Source organism: Anolis carolinensis, chromosome 6 (assembly GCF_035594765.1).
Source record: "Anolis carolinensis isolate JA03-04 chromosome 6, rAnoCar3.1.pri, whole genome shotgun sequence".
Classification (NCBI taxonomy): Eukaryota; Metazoa; Chordata; class Lepidosauria; order Squamata; family Dactyloidae; genus Anolis; species Anolis carolinensis.
Window position 1 is genome coordinate 109378881 of NC_085846.1, and position 21872 is coordinate 109400752.

At 41.9% G+C, this 21872-nt stretch overlaps 1 protein-coding gene across 1 annotated transcript in view; it reads right to left on the reverse strand.

The window, feature by feature from the left end:
* Positions 1-13836, reverse strand: part of insig1 (insulin induced gene 1) — a 17226-nt gene extending 3390 nt beyond the window's left edge. Inside the window, exons 1-5 of the mRNA XM_003221915.4 lie at positions 13678-13836; positions 8981-9354; positions 6283-6407; positions 920-1086; positions 199-298 (exon numbers count right to left, since the gene is read on the reverse strand). Of these exons, the coding sequence (XP_003221963.1) occupies positions 199-298; positions 920-1086; positions 6283-6407; positions 8981-9347 (759 nt within the window). The 5' untranslated portion in view covers positions 9348-9354; positions 13678-13836. The remainder of the gene's footprint in view (positions 1-198; positions 299-919; positions 1087-6282; positions 6408-8980; positions 9355-13677) is intronic.
* Positions 13837-21872: the final 8036 nt, after the last annotated feature.

Here is a 21872-nt window from a genome sequence, read left to right on the forward strand (position 1 = left end):
CTGCAATGGCCTTGGTCACTCACAGTCCTATACTGAAATCTAACATAAGCAAAGTTCATTCCAGTTCTCTAACGTGTTATGGAAGCATTTTGGTCCTTCATTAACTGAACAGCATATATTGTGGCCACACTTTTTGCAATTGCCTTCTAATGGGACATAATAGACTTTCAGCACCTATTAAACATGCATGATAATTACCATAGCCAGTTGCCGTCCTATGTTTCCCACAGTCACACCTCCTGAAAAAAATATACATGGCAGCCAGGATCTGATGTAAAGAAAATCAGGAGATGTATACCTAAAAAAAAAGTTTTACAAGACCAAATTAGAGCCTGTAGTTGTTAGCAACAAAATCTGTCTATTGTAATCATCAACATTTGACTACTCCGGACAAATACAGTATTATGAACATGCATATTGACATATCACCTATTGTCAGCAACACTAAGTATTTGACTGAAGAATATATTCTATCTTTTTACTTATAATTATTTATTTCCATCACCACCATTCTATGCTAGGGCAGGGCTTACTCCTTTGTTTAGTGTTGTTTAAACATCTTTTGAGGATGTCTTACATATACAGCCTTGTAAACTACACAAAGTTACTTGCATTAAATAATAAAAACACTAACAAACAGTGAAAGCTGGCACAGACTGAAAAGTTCTACCCTTTCTAGAAGACCACTACATTTCTACAAAGAAAGCTTTATAAGTTAACATAGGCGAAGTATAACCCTTAAACAAAATAAATGTACGGGAAGAATGTAATGCCACTGTGACTAGCTGCTGCTGATTTTAGCTTTTTATCAAAACAATGCATGAATGGTGCTTAAGAATGTAATACAAGTTTAAAGTTAATTCAAGATTTCAAAAGCAGTTGGAAGAAGCTCAAGTGACACAATGGGAGAGATACTTACTGATAAACACCATTATAGACAAGAAACTGAGTAATCAGAGTAGCTACAAAAGCTATCGTAATTCCAAGGCCCAGGCCGCTTCTTGAACGATCAAATGTCCACCACAGGCCCAGTGACAAAGCTGCTAGTGTTAAAGAGAGCTGGATATTATTTGCAAAATCCAATTTCTATAAAGAAAGCTAAGGAAAATTTGGTGATCTTAATGACTGAAATGATTTTCCTACAAACTTTCTTAAATACAACCACAGAATTTGACAGTTATTTAAGTACTTGCTTCTGAAATACTTCCCCTTACAACCTTGCTGCTTTCCACTATTCAAATATATAAAGGGTGTGCGCACACAATTTTCATTGTATAATCAGTCCAGACAGTGCAAGGAAAGTTAGCTCTATGAGATGCTATAATAACATTGGAAGATAAACATTGGCTTTGTGAGATTTTCCCATTCTATGCAGACACTTTTGATAATTTATTTCGATGAGGTTATTTTTAGCAGACCCTTTATCATATATTACCCCTAATCTTTCATTAACTCCAACCTGAAAATTTACCTGACTATATTAGCAGATACCAACACAGACCAGATATAGCAAGGTCTCCCTCAGCAGCTTGCCAGCAAAGGAATCAGAGTCAAACCCTTAGAATCATAGAATCATAGAATAGTAGAGTTGGAAGAGACCACATGGGCCATCTAGTCCAACCCCCTGCTAAGAAGCAGGAAATCGCATTCAAAGCACCCCCGACAGATGGCCATCCAGCCTCTGCTTAAAAGCCTCCAAGGAAGGAGCCTCCACCACAGCCCCGGGGAGAGAGTTCCACTGTCGAACAGCTCTCACAGTGAGGAAGTTCTTCCTGATGTTCAGGTGGAATCTCCTTTCCTGTAGTTTGAAGCCATTGTTCCGTGTCCTAGTCTGCAGGGCAGCAGAAAACAAGCTTGCTCCCTCTTCCTTATGACTTCCCTTCACATATTTGTACATGGCTATCATGTCTCCTCTCAGCCTTCTCTTCTGCAGGCTAAACATGCCCAGCTCTTTAAGCCGCTCCTCATAGGGCTTGTTCTCCAGACCCTTAATCATTTTAGTCGCCCTCCTCTGGACGCTTTCCAGCTTGTCAACATCTCCCTTCAACTGTGGTGCCCAAAATTGGACACAGTATTCCAGGTGTGGTCTGACCAAGGCAGAATAGAGGGGGAGCATAACTTCTCTGGATCTAGACGCTATTCCCCTATTGATGCAGGCCAGAATCCCATTGGCTTTTTTAGCAGCCGCATCACATTGTTGGCTCATGTTTAACTTGTTGTCCACGAGGACTCCAAGGTCTTTTTCGCACACACTGCTGTCAAGCCAGGCGTCCCCCATTCTGTATCTTTGATTTCCATTTTTTCTGCCGAAGTGAAGTATCTTGCATTTGTCCCTGTTGAACTTCATTTTGTTAGTTTTGGCCCATCTCTCTAGTCTGTCAAGATCGTTTTGAATTCTGCTCCTGTCTTCTGGAGTGTTAGCTATCCCTCCCAGTTTTGTGTCGTCTGCAAACTTGATGATCGTGCCTTCTAACCCTTCGTCTAAGTCGTTAATAAAGATGTTGAACAGAACCGGGCCCAGGACGGAGCCCTGCGGCACTCCACTTGTCACTTCTTTCCATGATGAAGACGACGCATTGGTGAGCACCCTTTGGGTTCGTTCGCTTAGCCAATTACAGATCCACCTAACCGTAGTTTTGTCTAGCCCACATTTTACTAGTTTGTTTGCCAGAAGGTCGTGGGGGACTTTGTCGAAGGCCTTACTGAAATCCAGGTACGCTACATCCACAGCATTCCCTGTATCGACCCAACTCGTAACTCTATCGAAAAAAGAGATCAGATTAGTCTGGCATGACTTGTTTTTGGTAAATCCGTGTTGACTATTAGCAATGACCGCATTTGTTTCTAAGTGTTCGCAGACCACTTCCTTAATGATCTTTTCCAGAATTTTGCCTGGTATTGATGTGAGGCTGACCGGACGGTAATTGTTTGGGTCGTTCTTTTTTCCCTTCTTGAAGATAGGGACCACATTCGCCCTCCTCCAATCTGCTGGGACTTCTCCCGTTCTCCAAGAACTCTCGAAGATAATTGCCAGTGGTTCTGAAATAACTTCCGCTAGTTCCTTCAGTACTCTTGGGTGTAGCTGATCTGGCCCTGGGGACTTGAATTCGTTTAGAGAGGCCAAGTGTTCCTGGACAACTTGTTTCCCTATTTGGGGTTGGATTTCCCCCAATCCTTCGTCCATTCCGTGTTGCTGAGGTTGAAGATGGCTTTCTTTTTCTGAGAAGACCGAGGCAAAGAAGGCATTAAGTAGTTCTGCCTTTTCCCTGTCCCCTGTCGCCATCACCCCATCTTCTCCTTGCAATGGCCCTATCGCCTCCTTTTTCTTCCTTTTTCTACCAACGTAAGCAAAAAAGCCTTTTTTGTTGTTTTTTATGTCCCTGGCAAGCCTGAGCTCATTTTGCGCTTTAGCCTTGCGAACCTTTTCCCTACAGGTGTTGGCTATACGTTTGAATTCTTCTTTGGTGATTTCTCCCCTTTTCCACTTCTTGTGCATGTCACTTTTGAGCTTTAGCTCAGTTAGAAGTTCTTTGGACATCCATTCTGGCTTCTTTGCACTTGTCTTATTTTTCTTCTTTGTTGGCACTGTTTGCATTTGCGCCTTGAGTATTTCACTTTTGAAAAACTCCCATCCATCCTTAACTCCCTTGTTTTTTAATATCGGCGTCCATGGAATGCCGCTCAGTAATTCCTTCATTTTTTGGAAGTCAGCTCTCTTAAAGTCCAGAATGCGTGTTTGACTTGTCTTAGTTTCAACATTCCTTTGTATTGCAAACTGCAGGAGCACATGGTCACTTGCCCCTAAGGATCCAACCACTTCAACTGTATTGATCAGGTCTTCCACATTTGTTAAGATTAGATCAAGAGTTGCTGATCCCCTTGTTGCCTCTTCTACCTTCTGGACCATAAAATTATCTGCAAGGCAAGTGAGGAATTTGTTGGACTTTGTACTCTTGGCTGAGTTTGTTTTCCAGCAGATATCGGGATAATTGAAATCGCCCATGACTACTATATCTCTTCTTTGTGCCTGTTTGGTCAGCTGTTGACAGAAGGCTTCATCAAGTCCTTCATCCTGACTCGGAGGTCTGTAGTAGACACCCACGACAAGATCTTTTTGAGTCCCGGTTCCCTTGATTCTTATCCAGATGCTTTCAAGCTGGTTTCCCGGATTACAGTCTTGCATTTCTTCTGCAACGTAACTGTTTTTGACATATAAAGCTACTCCCCCTCCTCTCCCCTTTGTTCTATTTCTGTGAAAGAGGTTATAGCCCTCAATGGTTAAATTCCAGTGATGGGAGTCATCCCACCAGGTTTCAGTGATGCCTATGACATCGTATGTGTGGTGCTGTGCTAGGAGTTGGAGTTCGTCTTGCTTATTTCCCATGCTCTGAGCATTAGTGTAAAGACATGTAAGCCCCTGTGACCTCCCCTCGAACTGTTTATTTGGGATTATTGTGCTCTCTGTACTTGGTCCTTGCTGTGTTTGTCCAGCCCTCCGTTTAGCCTTTCGGCGGTTCCCTGTGGTCGTGGGTAATATAGTGTTCGCCAGGCTGTTGTTCCCCTCCCCCAGTGGATCTAGTTTAAAGTGCGCCTGATGAGGTTTGTGAGTCTGCGTGCAAAAAGATGTTTTCCTACTTGTGTGAGATGCACCCCATCGCTTGCCAGTAGTCCATCCTCTTGGAAGAGTAGACCATGGTCAAGGAAGCCAAAATGCTCCTCTTGACACCATTTTCTGAGCCAGTTATTGACCTGTACTATTTTTCCGGCCCTTGTAGAGCCGTGTCCTACAACAGGGAGGAGGGATGAAAAGATACAGTTTTAGCTTTGTTCCCAGAGCTCGAAAATCATTTGTGATCTTTTGAAAAGTATGCCTAGCGGTGTCATTGGTACCTACATGAATCAACATAAGGTGGGGAGGGTGATGGGGCTTTAGGAGCCTGCTGAGCCTCTGAGTGATATGGTGTATTTTTGCCCCCGGGAGGCAGCATGTTTCTCGAGCCATCCCATCCTGTCTGGAAATGATGGCTTCCGTTCCTCTAAGGAGGGAGTCACCTACTACCAAGACCTGTTTCCTTTGAGGATTGACAGGGTCCCTTTTGTGCAAGACAGTGTGTATGTCCCCTGAAGAGTGTTCCTGTTGAAGTGAATCATGTAGGTGTAAAGTGTTGTCCTCCTCCTCAACATCCCCAGTGCATTCATCAATGACAATCCATTGAGATACATCCGAGAGCCCATTACTCTCCCAAGGATGTTCCTGTTGCTCCTGGTCTATGATTGGGGATGGAGCATTTGCATGATTACATAAGTGTGACTGTGGTGATGCACTGTCCCCGTCAGGGCTATCCCCTGCGCATTGATCCAGGGTGGTCCACTGAGTGGTATCTAAGAAACTGTGGTCCTCCACAAGATGTGTTTCCTGATTGTATGTTAATGATGTAAGAATTTCAAGTCTGTTGTGTAAATGCAGCTGAGCAGAGGAGTTCTGCGGAGGCTGCCTGGTCCTGCGTCTCCTTCTATGGGTGACCTCCTTCCAAGCCTGAGGGTTGTCTACCTTTGAGTTGATCTCCCCATAAGGTTCCTGATCATGGTCTTGGTGGTGTTGGTGTGATGCAGGCTGCTGATCTACAGCAGCGTGTTGTGCAGTGTCCAAGAAGAGCTCGAGTGCCTGAATGTCCTTAAGGGTCTTAATACGGTGCTCGAGCTGTTGGATCCTCTGCTCCATCAGAGTCATCTGTTTGCATTTGGAGCAGATGTAGTTGTCTAGTTTTTGTGTGAAAAAGCGGAACATGCCACAGCTGGTGCATGTGATGGGAATGTTTTGCTTTTGTTGCATCTCTTGGTGAGCGTGGTGGCCAAGTGGGATCTTTGTACAGTTAAGTAATATGCACGCACTTTATGTGCAAACTGCAACAAACCACCTCTTTGTGTATTTGTTTATGTTGCTTTGTTTCCTGTATGTAATGCAAAGGATAGTTAGTAAAGGTGCCTCCTGCTGCCTCTGCGAGAACCAAGTGCCCTTCTGGGATCAGGCTCTGCTATAGGGGAAATAGCCTTATAGTTCATAGAAATAACCCACAAGTCACACATATTCTCTAAAGGGGACATTTTAAGGAGAAGCAAGTATAAAAACTAACATCTGAAAAATGGAATCTTTTTAACATATTTAAGTGATGTTTCAATTAAAAATCGATCAAGTATTGTCTAAAAAAGCAATCTAAAAGTTATCAAAATGAATTCCACCCCTTGTAACTACTGTACAGATATTTGCAAATTAAAGGATACAGCACTTGCATGGTTAATCCCAACAAAGACTGCTATACATCGCATTACACTGGCCCATTCTCGCTTGAATTTATGAGGCTCTCCAAGGTGACTGTCAATGCAGGGATAAAGCAGGCCGATAACAGCTGTAAAAAAATAAACACAACTTATTCATACAGTTATTCTATACAAGCTCCGCTACATATTCATCTCTATAGCAAAGAATTGCCACCTGTAATTCCAGGAAGGAAAAGAAGTTCCCTTACACAATTATCTTTCCTATTGTCAAGAAACTAAGGACACTGTCCCACTAATGTTATAGAACAGGGGCTATTATCTGTCAATTGTCTGAGTTGCTCCTGCAGAATTCTTGGAAATGGAGTTCAGCTAGAGAGGTCCTCTGCTTTTTAAACCTACATTTCCCAGAATTCTGCAGGAATGGATTGGCCCCTGTTCTATAACACTGGGGGGAAAACATCCTGTGTGCTTACAAACTTTCAGAAAGCATCCAAGTTTGAAGACTTTTAGAAATCTTAAAACCATAAAGGTATGTCCCCATCTGATAATGTCAGTGAAGTCCATATGTAAAATATATGCTCTGAGACTGAACTGTTGCTGATCTTTAATGTCCACTGTAGTAGTTAATTACCACATTTTTTCTAGTGACAGATACGTTATGAGCTTAGCAAACAAACACTGAGCAAGAGGCATTTCAAAAGGATCAACAAACATTTTACTTATTTTGGTAATATTTGTTCAGAGGGGGACTTTACCTCCCCTCTGGGGCTGAGAGGCCAAGCCGATCTGAACAAATCTTACCAAGAAAACCTTGCGATAGGTTTGGCCTCGGGGTTGTCACCCAGTGAGTTTCCAGGACTCAACTGGGATTTAAACCATGGTCCCTAAAGTCATAATCCAAGAACTATGCCATGCTGACTTTGACTAGGTTCCAAACCCCATTCACACAAAGAGGTAATCTTCATACAGTTCTTATATCTGTATGAAAAATTTCTAGATTGGAATAGACCAGCTTTTTTCTGTCACAGCTAGCCAAATATATCTTTTTTCCCCATACAAGACAACAGGATTGTATCGGTGAAGCCACTGCTGTTGATCATCACAAACTAGCTATAATACTTAATTCAGTCCTGTAATAATATCTATAGGCAAAGGGACTGGTATATCATGCCTATGCTAGAACAAACTCTGTTTAGTACTAAAAAAAAGTTTTCTAAGATATGTTTTAGGATGCCAGAAAACACCCTCTGGGATCACATCATTTCCAAAAGTAGCTGATTTACTAAATTGGAGAATTACAGTAGTTACATGACCTTGGAAATGACTTTCTGGGGGTATAACCATCCATTTACACAATGGTGTTTGTAAGGTCTCGTAATACTTTCTGACATCTAAGCTCCCATCTGCAAAATAGGAATAACAACCTTCTTCACATCATTGAGATTATTTGTCTCTCTGTGGAGATTGCTGAATGCATCTTCCATCAGCCACAGTCAGCATAACAAATGTTGAGGGATCATGGGGGTTCCATTAGCTAACATCAGGAGGACCATACTATCTTACATGGCAGAGCCATTACAAGTGAGTAGTCTTGGTAACAGCTTATTTGCATTTTGCACTTTCTGCATTTCCTTCAAAATTTCTCATTTCTGAAGAGTTCCAGGTTTGAATGGTGCTGCATCAGCTTGAATAGGCCATGACATCCATTTTAATAGGAAAGCAATCTAAAAACATGTTCTAGAATAATTTGTTCAGTTTCTTTTCCTCTATTCCCAAACTTAGCAAGCAAAAGTGTTTGGGTTCATAGTTTGCAAACAACAAAGATTTTCATCCATGTTGAGTTTAATATTCTTTTTAGTTCACCCTTGGTTCAGTTATATGCTCCATTTCTATTGTGTGCAAAAGGGCTTCCTATTTAGAATTCACAGGGTTTTGCAACATTTGGGGTTTTGAAGAACTCCTAGGTCTCTGCTGGCTGCTGCAGCTGCTCTTATAATAGGCACCCAGCCAAGCTTCACTTCCCCTTCTCTGCTGTCAAAACATGTGACTTCCTTGTTTTTGATTCAAGTGTGTGGCATGTTCAGGCAGCCAACCAATAAGAACAGGAACACGCGGCTCACCAGTTTCAAGAGACAGCCAATCAGGAGAGCAGAGACTGGTGATGAGTCACCCCAGCCCCTGTGTTCAATCCTGACAGACAATAGCTAGAGGAAACTCTTCCTTGTTCTCAGGATCAGCCACTGTGCCAACTCGCACAGCAGGACAAGTTAAGGAATGCGACAGGCTGCCCAGGTCCATCTGCTGCACCTACCCCCCCCCCCCCCCCCCACTAAATTTAATGGCTCCTTGAAAGGTCATATGCCTGACTGTAAGTTTTAGAACTTTGCTCATGAATCATGTTATCTATTCTTACTATTCTGCAAATCTACTTAATACTGAGATGACTATACAATGTGCCTTAATTCTTACTGGTAAAGCCATTCTTGAGAAATGCTTAACAAGTTAATGAATGCTACACAAGAACCCTTTCTGGCCAAAGATTTTGTGAAAAAAATATATAGATAGGAATAAAAATGGAAAGAAAATGCACATAAAGCTGGACAATTGATCAAAACATTGCTTCAGTGAAGTAAGAAATCCACCAAAGACTTCCCCAAGCAAATACAGCCTGCTAGTCAACCACAGTTCCTCAGTGACTCACCTGCCGCTGTGCCACAGCATGGGGGTACCCACCAAGCAGAGGAGAAGATGGTATCTATGACTTCCTCAGGGAACAGAGTCACATTCCTCTGGATCTGCAGCAAGTTCAACACCAGTGCAAGGAAAGTGCCCACAGTAAAGAGCACCAGGCTCCGCTGCACCACATCCTTGCTCAAGTTCAAATTGCTGTTGGTGCTCCTGCGACCCACAAGTGTTAGGGGAGAACTTGAGACAGATGTGCTCAACATTTCGCCCACTTTGGCTGCCAGCTCTGTAGCAGTTCCACCTAAGGGGATTCTGTGCCTTCCTCTGGCAGTACAGGAACAGCTCCAGGTACGATCCTCCACTCTGGGTGCAGGCTTCTCCATTAGATTTCTGTAATATACATCAAAATGTGGTTAGGGCTGAACAGCCAAATCAGGGTGCAGGCATGTTTTACCTGTGCAGTCTCCCAGGCTTCACAATTTTCTAGGTAGAAGAGAAAGCTGTTTCACAAACAATTAATATGGGACCAGCTAAAAACTATTTGCCAGATATGCCACAGATGTGGGAAAGTACAAAAGCAGAGACTGAACTATAACTTAGAAAATCATAAATACAAGTAGCACTTTAGCATTGACCCACAAGGTGACATTTCACATGCAACTATGCTTTTAGTCTTCTTGCATCTGGTAATAATGGGATAACACTATTCCACCTTACAGGGCAATTGTATGCATTAAAGACTTGATGGATATGAATGATTCTAAGCACTGAAATAATAATACTGTTATTTTAATAAACAGTGCTATGTCATTACTACACTATGAAGGTATTTTGGATAGCCAGTGTAACCCATGTTCAACTTTGCATTCAATCACAAAATTCAGAGGCAATTATGGCCCACACTCTTAAACCTGCCTTAAGAGACTTTAGAAGACAAGATCTTTTGGTTGGACTCATGTTCTAAACTTATGGAAAATAAAGCAAGGCAGCTTCCATCATAATTAAATCAACATGCCTTAATGTACTGTGTACTAAATGCAGAATGACACATATACTACATTACCCCCTTATCCATACGAACGCTCTGAAAATAGCCCCACACCTCTTAAAGTGTCTGTGGCTCTCTCTGTCATCCAGTGTCATTCTATGGTTTGCTCTATCCAAATATAGTCAAAATCTAGTGTTCACTACTATCCATAGATTCAGGTATCCATGAAGGGATCTTGAAAGTATCCCCATCAATACAGGGTCTGTACTGTATTTAAAAGCTAGGAATTTAGAAGCTTCACACAAATAAAGGAGTTGGAAAATTCTCAAATTGTGCAACATTCAGAAGATTTCCACTGCTTTGAGCTTTTCAGGAAGGCCAGGAAAAACTTTAACTGATTAAGTTAGCAGAACTAGTGGCCTTGCTATTTTTAAGAACATGTAAGGAGATATAAGAATATGTACCTAGAACTTCACTTTTCTCTACCATGGCAAAACTAAATGAGAAAACAAATTACATCAAGATACAAAGTCAACTGCAATTCAACCTGCAGGATTTCTACTGAGAAGACCAAAGGTTTTCCCAAGTATTACAAATTTGTACATATTTGTCCAGACAGGAATAACGAGATATTTAGTCAAAACTTCCAATTTTAAATTTCCCAAACATTGTTACTGCACCTACCTACAAAATGCACAATTTTTCCTAAAGTTTTGTTTTCTGCAAAGTTTTTGTTCAACGAGCTTTTCTTTGGACAGAAGAACCTACCTATACTGTCAAGATGCACATCTACTCTGTTCAGAAAAATACAGCCATTTCATCTCCCATCACACACATGAAAGAAAACCTTTGAAAAGATTACTAAGATTCCTTCATATGAAGACATTACACAAGATCTACCTAATAAATATTTACTTGTAATTACCAAGAAGAGATGTAGGCATATGTGCTGATAAAAGATGTATAGGCTACAAATGGCCCTCATTATTGGATTAATAGGCACAACACTGTGGTCTGGAAAGCCCTTTGAAAAGTTGCATGTATTTCTGTCACTACTCCTTTAATGCCTATTCCAACCTCCTGGTCCCCCTTCTCACATGTCCATACTGCAGCTTCCAATACCACTTCATTTTAGATAGAATGTCCACCCACTAGTTAGTACCCCTTTGTAAGCATAGGGTGTAGCTATTTTTATCATTCAACATTGATGTCTATTCACTATTATAAGAATGCTGGGCCCAAAGGAATCACAAGTCTTCAGACAGGATTCTTTCATTGTTTTACCTGAAGATACCAGGGACTGAGAATGGGACTTCACACAAACAAAACATGCCATCTAACTCTGAGCTAGTCTCCCCTCAAAGCTATGTCTGCAATGTTATACTTGCTTACCTAAGAGTAAACAAAAACAGTGGGATTTACTTCTCAATCCTTAGTCTGAAAACTGCCTAAGATTGGGCTGTCCAGGTAAAAGTCATATTGCAATATGGCTTCACGTTGTCTAGCTCACTAACATAAGCTCTCCAATATTTCATTCAGCAATATTTTTCCAGCCCTGACTACAGATGCTTGAGATTGAATCTTACACGAAAAAGCATCTCCATGGGTTATCCCCTATTGTTGACTTTTAGCTCATCACTCTTATCTCTCATGCTATCAGAGTTGATGAGACCCCAAGCAACTCCCCCTTCTAAAATGACTATTACTGGGCTGCTTTTCCACTCCAGGAAGTAGAGATATCGCAATATCTCTCCTTCCTGGAGGACTATCCAACCATTCATGCAATTTCTAAATAATATGCAATTACACTTTCTTAGGCTTTCAAATTACTTCAAAAATCTCTTCCTCATAACCACACCTTCAAACAGGACAATTTGGAGAGGAATGATTTTCTTGAGGCAGGAGCTACTGCCTGCACATCTCCTTCTGGTGAAATAAGAATGGGGATTAGGATAATTTACCCACAAAAACATCACCCTCGAGGTAACAATCCTAAGACATGCATTGTTAGAAACATCCCTATAGTGAACATTGACAGGCCTACTAGAATTGCATTTGCTGGATCTGGATTGCTGCAAGTTTTCTGGCCTTCATGGCCATGTTCCAGAAGCATTATCTCCAGATGTTTCACCCACATCTATGGCAGGCATCCTCAGAGGTCATGAGATCTGTTGAAAACTAGGCAAGTGAGGTTTATATATCTGTGGAATGATGTCCAGGGTGGGAGAAAGAACTCTTGTCTAATCACCTTGATTAGCATTGAATAGCCTTTCAGCTTCAAGGTCTAGCTACTTACTGCCTGGGCATCTCCACAGGTTGTGAAGTCTGTTGGAAACATGAAAGGCACTGCAAACTAACTCAACCAGAGAAGTCAGCCATAGGAGCACTTGATGAACCAACCTGGACACAGCTTATTATTTAAGAACACAAAAATGCTGGACCACTCTAACAACTACCATGTCAGCCTACCCAAAGAAACCATTGAAATCCACAAGAATGTGGACAATTTCTATAGAAAGGAGGAAACCATGAAAATGATCAACATCTGGCTACCAGTATTTTAAAAAGCTCTATAATCAGGATAGTAAATAAAGAACAACACTAAAAAAATTGGGAATTCCAGACAGGAAATAATCAGGGTGAGATAATTACCTCCTAACAAAGGATTTGAAGCTGCCAACTATTCAATGCTAATCAAGGTGGCCAATGGCAACATTCACACTTGTCTCCAACAACATTCTTTCTTTCTTCCACCCTGGGCATTCCACAAATATATAAACCCCACTTGCCTAATTTCCTCACAACCTCTGAGGATGCCTGCCATAGATGTGCGAAAAACGCCAGGAGAAAATGCTTCTGGAGCATGGCCATACTGCCTTGAAAACTCACAGCAACCCAGTGATTCCAGTTATGAAAGCTTTTGACAACACATTTGCTAGATCGTTTGCTAAAAATGTTGCTTATGTGATTGGGTGTGTGTGTGTTTGCCACAAGAGATATGCATTCCAATTAACCACATCACATCAACATAAAGAAACAGCTATACACTGGCACAAGTATTTGGCTTGTTGCAATAGGTGGGGAATAGAAGGGAGCTGCTGGAGATTACGGACTCATCTAGTTGGGGCTCATTTTTGCTCCAATTGCACCAAGCCATGGGTCCCATTTCTCAGGCTGCTTCTGTATTGTCAAGTGAATGCAGTTTGGCACCCATTGAAGATAATGCTATGGAATCGTGGGGGTTGTGGTTGACAAGGCTTTAGTAAGCATTGGTGCCTTATTAAACTACAAATCCCACCATTCCACAGCATTGAGCCAATGCAGTGATGTCAAACTGCCTTCATTCTACAGTGTAGTGCATTGTTTATTCTATTTTATCTATGGATGATACCTCTTATATGTTTTGTATCATTAGACCAAGCATGGGCATCTTCAGCTATCCCTTCAGGTGTTCTGGACTGCAACTCCCACCATTCCCAACAGCCTCTGGCCCCTTCCTTTCCCCCCTCAGCCGCTTAAGCGGCTGAGGGGGAAAAGGAAAGGGCCTGAGGCTGTTAGGAATGGTGGGAGTTGCAGTCCAAAATACCTGGAAGGCCCCAAGTTGGCCTGGTATATAGACACAGAGACACATACAGTGAGAATAGGGACCGACAAATGGGACTTATTCCCAGCAGGGCCTAGGCCCTTCTGCTTCAGTGCCATCCTCCCCTCGCCAGCCCCCTTACCTCCTCCTTCCTCAGGCGCTGTCCTTCTACCCGCCTGCTGCCACGCGAAACGACTCAAATAGTACCCCCACTTTGCTTTTTTCCTTTCCTGCGCACGCGCACTGGCTGCTTTATAAAGCCGCGCGCCGCCGAGCCCTGTAACCCTCCGGCGCCGGCCAATCAGCGGAGCCGCTTCAGCACCCTGGCCCCGCCTCCACCGCCCCTTTGAGCGCGAGCCGAAGCTGACGACAACAACGCGGAGGGGAGGGGGGAAGGGAAGAGAGCGACGAGTTAGTTGCTTTGGCTTGCAAGCACACACAAAAAAAAACAACCTTTTCAAGTCTGGTGAGGCCGCCCAGCCAATAGGAGCAGGGCGGCTGATATGACGTCAGGGACACACCACCCTCCCTCCATCAACTGACAGCTCGCGCGCTGCGATAGGAATCTGGAAGGGAGGGAGGGGGAGTGAGGTGGCGTTTCTCGGAAGGGCGGGGCGCGCTCGCGTGACTCCGTGCGGCGCGTGATTGGCGCGCGATTGGATCCGAAACAGAGCGTTCCCTTTTTATTTTTTTATTTTTTTTGCTCAACCGCCTCGCGCTTAGGGAGAGAAGAGGGGAGCGCGCATGCGCGTGCGTCAACTGTCGCTGTTTGTGTGTATTGTAAGGAAGGCCTAGGCGCGCGTCTCTGGTACTTTAGGTTGTGAGCCATATTGAGGGGCAATAATAATAATAATGGTAATATAATAATAATAATAATATAAGTGCATTATTAATAATATACTGTATATATACATCATGTTATACAACAAATTTGACAGAAAAAGTAGTTCAATACGCAGTAATGTTATGTTATAATTACATTAGAGTCTCACTTATCCAAGCCTCGCTTATCCAAGCCTCTAGATAATCCAAGCCATTTCTGTAGTCAATGTTTTCAATATATCATGGTATTTTGGTGCTAAATTCATAAATACATTAATTACAACATAACATTACTTCATATTGAACTACTTTTTCTGTCAAATTTGTTGTATAACATGATGTTTTGGTGCTTAATTTGTAAAATCATAACCTAATTTGATGTTTAATAGTTTTTTCCTTAATGCCTCCTTATTATCTAACATATTCGCTTATCCAACATTCTGCTGGCCCGTTTATGTTGGATAAGTGAGACTCTACTGTATCTTTTTTATATCTGGCTTTTTCATTTATCAGGTGTCATTGTGTTACAGTATTAGTACAGTATTACTACAGTAACAATATAAGTAAGTAAGAGATTACACACATGTATACAGGCAGTTCATTAATGTGGATAAGTGAGACTCTACTGTATAATATATTGTGTGTATATATAGGTTAGGTTGCAAGTCATATTGAGAGGTAATAATATATTGTTAATATAATAACATAATGTTATGTAATAATATAATAACATATTGTTAATATAATATTGTAAATAATAATATAATTTTAATATTAAACGCTTGGGAAATGTTTGACTTGTGATTTTGTGATATGAAATTCAGCATATACATCTCATTTGCTGTGTGATGCTGTGTTTTTTGTCAGTAAAATAATAATAATATAATATAATATATCAATAATATAATATTACATAATAATATAATATATTGTCGAAGGCTTTCATGGCCGGGATCAACAGGGTTGTTGTATGTCTTTCGGGCTGTGTGGCCATGTTCCAGAAGTATTCTCTCCTGACGTTTTGCCCACATCTATGGCAGGCATCCTCAGAGGTTGTGAGGTATGGAATCCATACCTCACAACCTCTGAGGATGCCTGCCATAGATGTGGGCAAAACGTCAGGAGAGAATACTTCTGGAACATGGCCACACAGCCCAAAAGACATACAACAACCCAATATAATATATTGTTAATATAATAGTATAATGTAAATAATAATAAAAAGAATTTTAATATAATAAGGGGGAATAATAATAGTATATTGTTAATATAATAATAAGAATTGTTAATATAATAAGTATAATACTCATGGCTCGAGGCGGGTTACAAAACAAAATACACCAACACAGCAAAAACAGTAGGAGCATCCGGTGGCCTAGGGGATAGAAGCTTTGTGACTTGAAGGTTGGGTTGCTGACCTGAAGGCTGCCAGGTTTCTAATCCAACCCGGAGAGATCGCGGATGAGCTCCCTCTATCAGCTCCAGCTCCATGCGGGGACATGAGAGAAGCCTCCCACAAGGATGGTAAAACATCAAAACATCAAGGCGTCCCCTGGGCAACGTCCTTGCAGACGGCCAATTCTCTCACTCCAGAAGTAACTCTGGTTGCTCCTGACATGAAAAAAAGAAGAAGAAAAAAGCAAAAACAGTACAAAACCACATACTCAAATATACCTCCATAAAAGTTACATACATATCAAAACGTATCTCTATGAAATACATACTAAAACACACAAAACAGAGATCAATCAAAGGGCACTTACAATTCATGCTTAAAGACTTCTGGCTAGGCCTGCCTGAAAAATCAGGTTTTTAGATGGTTTTTAAATCCGATAGTTGATCTGTCTGTCGGAGTTCTTCCTTTGTCAGGTCCTTCCACAGTCATGGGGAGGCTGATGAAAAGGAGTCCACTGGGTGATGATTGCCAGTTGTGTTCTGTCTGTCTGGAGCAGGCACTCCCCAGAGGACTGAAGTGTGTGGGGTGGATTGTATGGAAGAAGGCTATCCAACCTGGACCCAAATCATGTAGGGCTTTAAAGGTCAAAACCAACACTTAGTACTTTGCCTGGAAATAATTGGCAGCCAGTGGAGTGACATTAGGATAGGGATGATATGCTCACTCCTGGATGTTCGTGTAACCCAGGCATGCAAAATTGGGCCTTCCAGGTGTTTTGGACTTCAACTCCCGTAATTGTAGGAGTTCAAAACACCTGGAAGGCCCAAGTTGGTCCAAGCCTGATTTAGGCTGAGGGAAGGAGTGTTGTATTGAAAATGGGGTAATCTTGTTCTCTGCTGCTCCTGAGAATAAGGCACTCAGTAATGGATTAAAGCTACAGGCAAAGAGATTCTACACGTTATTCTAAATGTTATGAGGAACTTTCTGATGGTAATAGGTTTTGATAGTTGGATCTGCTGCTTCTGATTGAGATGGGTGTTTTTTTTAACAGAGCCTGAGTGGCCATCTGTCAGGAGTGCTTGGATTGTGTGTTCCAGCATGTTAGAATGGGGCTGGACTAGATGACCCTTGAGTGCTCTTCCTGGGGCGCTCCAACACAGCCATATAACCCAGAATATAAAGGCAGAAAATCCTACATTATCAGCTTTGAACTGGGTTATCTGAATTCTCACTGCCATATCATAGAGTTCAATGTGGATGTTATACAGCTGTGTGGAAGGGGCCTACCTCTCAAACCTGAGACCCACCTTCTGACCACTATGCAGCACTACACTAACCCTCCATATGTTCCTTTGGCAGAATAGGAGATTCTGCAATGCAACTCACTCCTGCACATCCTGGGTTATCTCTGACCAATGTGGGGTAGTGTTTTGAACTTTGTTGGACAATGGCTCTGAAGACCAGGGTTCAATTCCTAGCTCGGCTACAGACACCCATTTGGGCAAGTCACATACTCTTGAATTCTACAAAACTCTGTAGATAGGTTCACCATAAACCAGAAGTGACTTGAAGGCATATAACATTGACCAATCCAGGCAGGCTGTGTGGGCTGAGAGACCCCCCATATGACTGGAGAATGTTGTTTTCCACTTGTGCTCCTCCCATGTTGCTGGGAATTTTGGATCAAGAGCCCATGCTGCTGCATTTCCCACTTTTGGAAGGGCCATCCAGTCAAATCCCATTCTGCCATGCAGGGACACAATCCAAGCAATGCCAGAAGAACTGCATTGAAGACATGAAGCAGTTTTTCTGGAAAGCAGAGGAAGAGCATTTTATACCATCAGGACCTCAGGCTGGATCTACACTGCCAAATAATCTAGATTATCAAATTGGATCGTCCACATGATCTACTTTGAACTGGATTATATTAGTCTAACCCAGTGTCAAAGCAGATAATCTGGATTTTATATGACAGTGTAGAAGGGGCCTCAGACTCAACTCTGAAGATCAATCCCTTTAACTAACCTCAGTTTGGTTTTTGTTGACTTTTAAAAATCATAGTGCTACATCTAAGATTACATCCAAACTTTTAACTGAACACAGGCAGTCCTAAATTTACAACTGGACTTCATTTAAATGGATGACAAATCTTCCCCTGTCTTTTTGTTTTCAGGAAGCAGAGTGCCTACTGATGTTTAATCTGATATCAGCATATCACCTGATAGAACCAAATCTGAATATCTGCTGACTCTTCCATTTCTATCAAGTCTGTTTCTGCAAAATCTATTTGTTTTTCCTTATCATTTCCCTTCTGCTTTCGCAACATCTTAATAGATAGAGAAAACTTAAAATCTTGTTTGCAGGCAGGTTTCTGGTTGGCTTAATAAAAGTATTATCCTACCAGGGAATTTGGATTATGTTCTGTAGCCCAAATGATTACCTCTGTGATTTGTATGATTGCCTGCCCATCTGTGAATTTTACTTCTCCATCTCCCCATTTTCTCAGATTTCCTGAAGCCTTCCCAATCCAAGTTCAGATGTCATTGTATTCTCACTACTAATCTGTAAATTAAGGTCAGTTCCTCACATGGCTGTTTGTTCACCATTTGGTACATGTTCATTTAGATAGGATTATCATATGCTGTAGTGTTTGCTAATGATATGTCAATCTAAGAACAGTGCAGTTTACTTTTAACTAAAAGTCATAGGTGAAGAGAAAGCATTTCTCAGTCGGCTGGTTTAAATGTTCCAGAAATTGTGACAAGAGATAACAACATGAATAATTAGGATTTGATTTTATCTATTTAAGAGGAGAGAAATTTGAGTTATAATCCATTGTTTAGAGAATCTCAAAATATGGCTTTTCTTTTAAATGCTTGCCTTATAGGGACAACGAACTTTATTACCAAACTTGTTCCCAAGATAATAAGAGGAAAACGTGTTAGTATGGGGAGCTTGGTGTCACTGTGTCATCAATTTGTAGGCAAAGTTCAGCTCAGTTTTTCACTTCGGTTCACCTTGGTTGGAATGAGGCAAAAGGGAAAGCTTGCCAAAGATCACTAAAAGGAACAGGCCATTTATCTGTTAGAATAGTTTCAGCAAACCAGTTTATCCTCACCTTCCAATAGCTGAACCAGTCTTAGGGACACTGGTATTTCTTGCATCGTTACAATTCATGCTTGTCTGCTAGCAGGCTGTAAAGTAATAATTATCATCTGTACAATCTCAAGTCAAGTAAATATGTTAAGGGTCTCTACCCCACCCCCACCTAGCATGATTTTGAATATGTTTTCCAAGAATCTAAAAATACATCTGGCATTGTTTCTCATTTAAAGACACACAATGTAGGATTGCGGCTAAGACAATATCTACAGCTGGCATGTATTTAAAATCTTCACCATTTGGCAAGGCTGAGCAGACAATCATGCCATTCCCTAGTAAGAGAGTTTGGTTGGAAAGGGTGTGTTTTGACCACAACATGGGCTTAAAATCACTATGAAAAACCCTAGGAATTTTAGCTCTCGTTTCCCCAGAACTCAGCCTGCCAGCATATACATGATTTCTTGTAAATGCTCCTCCCTCATTGCTTTATAAGTTTCAGTTCCTACTCTTTATTTCCCCCCCCAAAATGCTACTCAGTTAGCAGCTACTATTTATTTGCTGACTCTTATTTATTCTGAAGACAATCCAAGACATTTGGATGAATCTCTGTTAGAGAGATGGGTAAACGGTTGCTTTTATTTTGCAAATAGTTCAGCAAACCAGAAAAAATGTGTCTTCAATCAGAAGTAGGAAACAGCAATGCTAAATCTATTCACTCTCAAGGCATCAAATCCTGTTGGATCTTGGAAGCTAAACAGCTGGTACTTAAGAGAGGAGAACTCCAATGAATATCAAGAGCTGAAAGCTATATTTCAGAGGAAGGAACTGGTATAGTATCCCTTGCTTAAGAAAACATAAGTTTGTTAAAGTTGAACTAAGATATGTAATAACTATATAGCAGGTTATTTGAAGAGAGGTTGCTTTTTCATTTTCAGCAACCAAATAATGTGATGCAGTGTCATAGCATAATGAAGTGGAAGGTGATAAGAGTGTCCCAGTAGTGAGTTCCCTCGTCTACTCCGATGATCATTTGGCTTTTTATTAAGGCAATTATCAGGGCTGACATGGGAACATTCCCTCTCATACCCTCATACTTCCTCTGCCTCATCTCTTCCAGTGTTGTCTGTTTAAGCTTCTTGCTGGGAGGAAGAGGTATCTGACAGCCATGGCTGCCAATCTTTGTTCCTGCCCCATAGGTTTTGCCCCTGTCTGACTCAAGGTGTTTTAGCAGGCAGCTGGTGTTGTACTGTAGCTCTTTTGCTGTCTCCATTGAAGGCAGATAGAAATTATGTGTGCAGATGGGAATTGTGAGATCACCAAAACCCCCAAAATCCTCCCCAAAAACTGAGACTGCCTGTCTGCCTTCTATTTAACACATATGTGAGAATGATAAGGGGGGTATTCAGGTGGAGAACAATAAATCTCATTACCTAGTTGAACAGAAAAATTGACAAGAAACACGTCAATTGAAGATTAAACTAGGCTATTCAACAGGCAAAAGGAAATTAAAGAAAATCTCAGTGAGATCAGCAACTGCTCACTCCCCATTCTTTCATGATCTGCCACTACTAAGAAATACTGGGAGGGCTTTACTGAGTATTCAAACACCTCATATAATCCCTCCCCATATGCACTGTGAACAGAGAGTACTGATTAATACGTGGTCCCAATTGCGCGCAAGAGCTCTCAAATAATAAAGCCCAGTTCCCTTCATTTCTTCTGCATAATAACAACATGGCATTTTCTTTATATGATTATTTTTGAAACTCAGAGTTAAATTTCACCCCACATGTCTTTGACATTCAGGACTTTAGACTATCCTCTACTCTTGAACTAATTTGCAATAAGCCATTGCAGTCCAAGGTTTGTACAATCCATTCCAAATAGCCTGATTAACTTCATTATTCAGGATTTGGCCAAAGTAGTTGCACAGTACTGCCAATTATACATGAAGAGATGGGCAGGACTGTTGTCCGCTCCTGGAAGGTGTAGGACCCAAGAAATAGGCTCACACCGCTGGTCGCAATGGAAAACTTTATTGAATCCGCCTTGCCAAGATGACTGCAAAAGCTTTTACTGACTCTCTTCCGCTTTTCCCCTCAGTATATGGGGTTGTTGCCTCCCCCCTCCTCCTTCTCCATCCACACCTCCCTTTCCTTTGGTCCTTTCCCACGTTTGAAGACCAGACCCTGTCATAAATCAGCCTATCCTGCCAAATGGTCTCCTTCCTCTGTCCTCTTGTAGTCAGGTTGCGAAAAGACCAGCTTTGATGATGCTGTTCTTTGTTGCACCCTGACATGACTCCCCCCTTCGGACGACGACCCTGCGGGGAGAGACAAAGTTCCGACAATCTAAGAACAACAGCAGCAGAATAAGCCAGGAGAAGGAAAGAAGAAGGAGAGAGAGAGTCCAACCCCCCCCCTTTTCGGGATCATGGTCCAGGTTTATGGGGAAACTTTGTGTGAAACTGTTTTCTCAACTTCGGGGCTTTAACATGCTCTGCTGCTACCCATTCCGGGTGTAAGGTCTGTGAAGACCATTGGACCAAGTAGTACAGTTTCCCCCGAGACTTCTTGGAGTCCAGGATATCCTTGATTTCAAAATGGGTGTGTGCCCCCACCATAATGGGGACCGGATCTGCCCCCGGTTTACTCCATCTGTGAGTGTTTGGCGCTGGTTTCAGCAGGCTAACGTGAAACACTGGGTGCACCTTGCGCCATCTATGAGGCAATTGTAACCGTACTGTCACTGGGTTCACAACGGCCGAAATGGGAAAGGGACCAACATATCGTAGGCTCAGCTTCCGGGATGGTTGTGTGGATTTCAGGTGCTTTGTCGACAAGTACACTAACTCCCCCACTTTGTAGTCCGGTGGTGCTGTTCTCTTTCTATCTGCATATTTCTTGTAATCCACTTTGGCGGTGCGCAAGGCCTCCTGAACTGAAGGCCAAGCGGCAGCGATCTTCTCGCCCCAATTCCCTGGCTTCTCGTCAGAAGGCAACTCCTTTTGCAGTGCG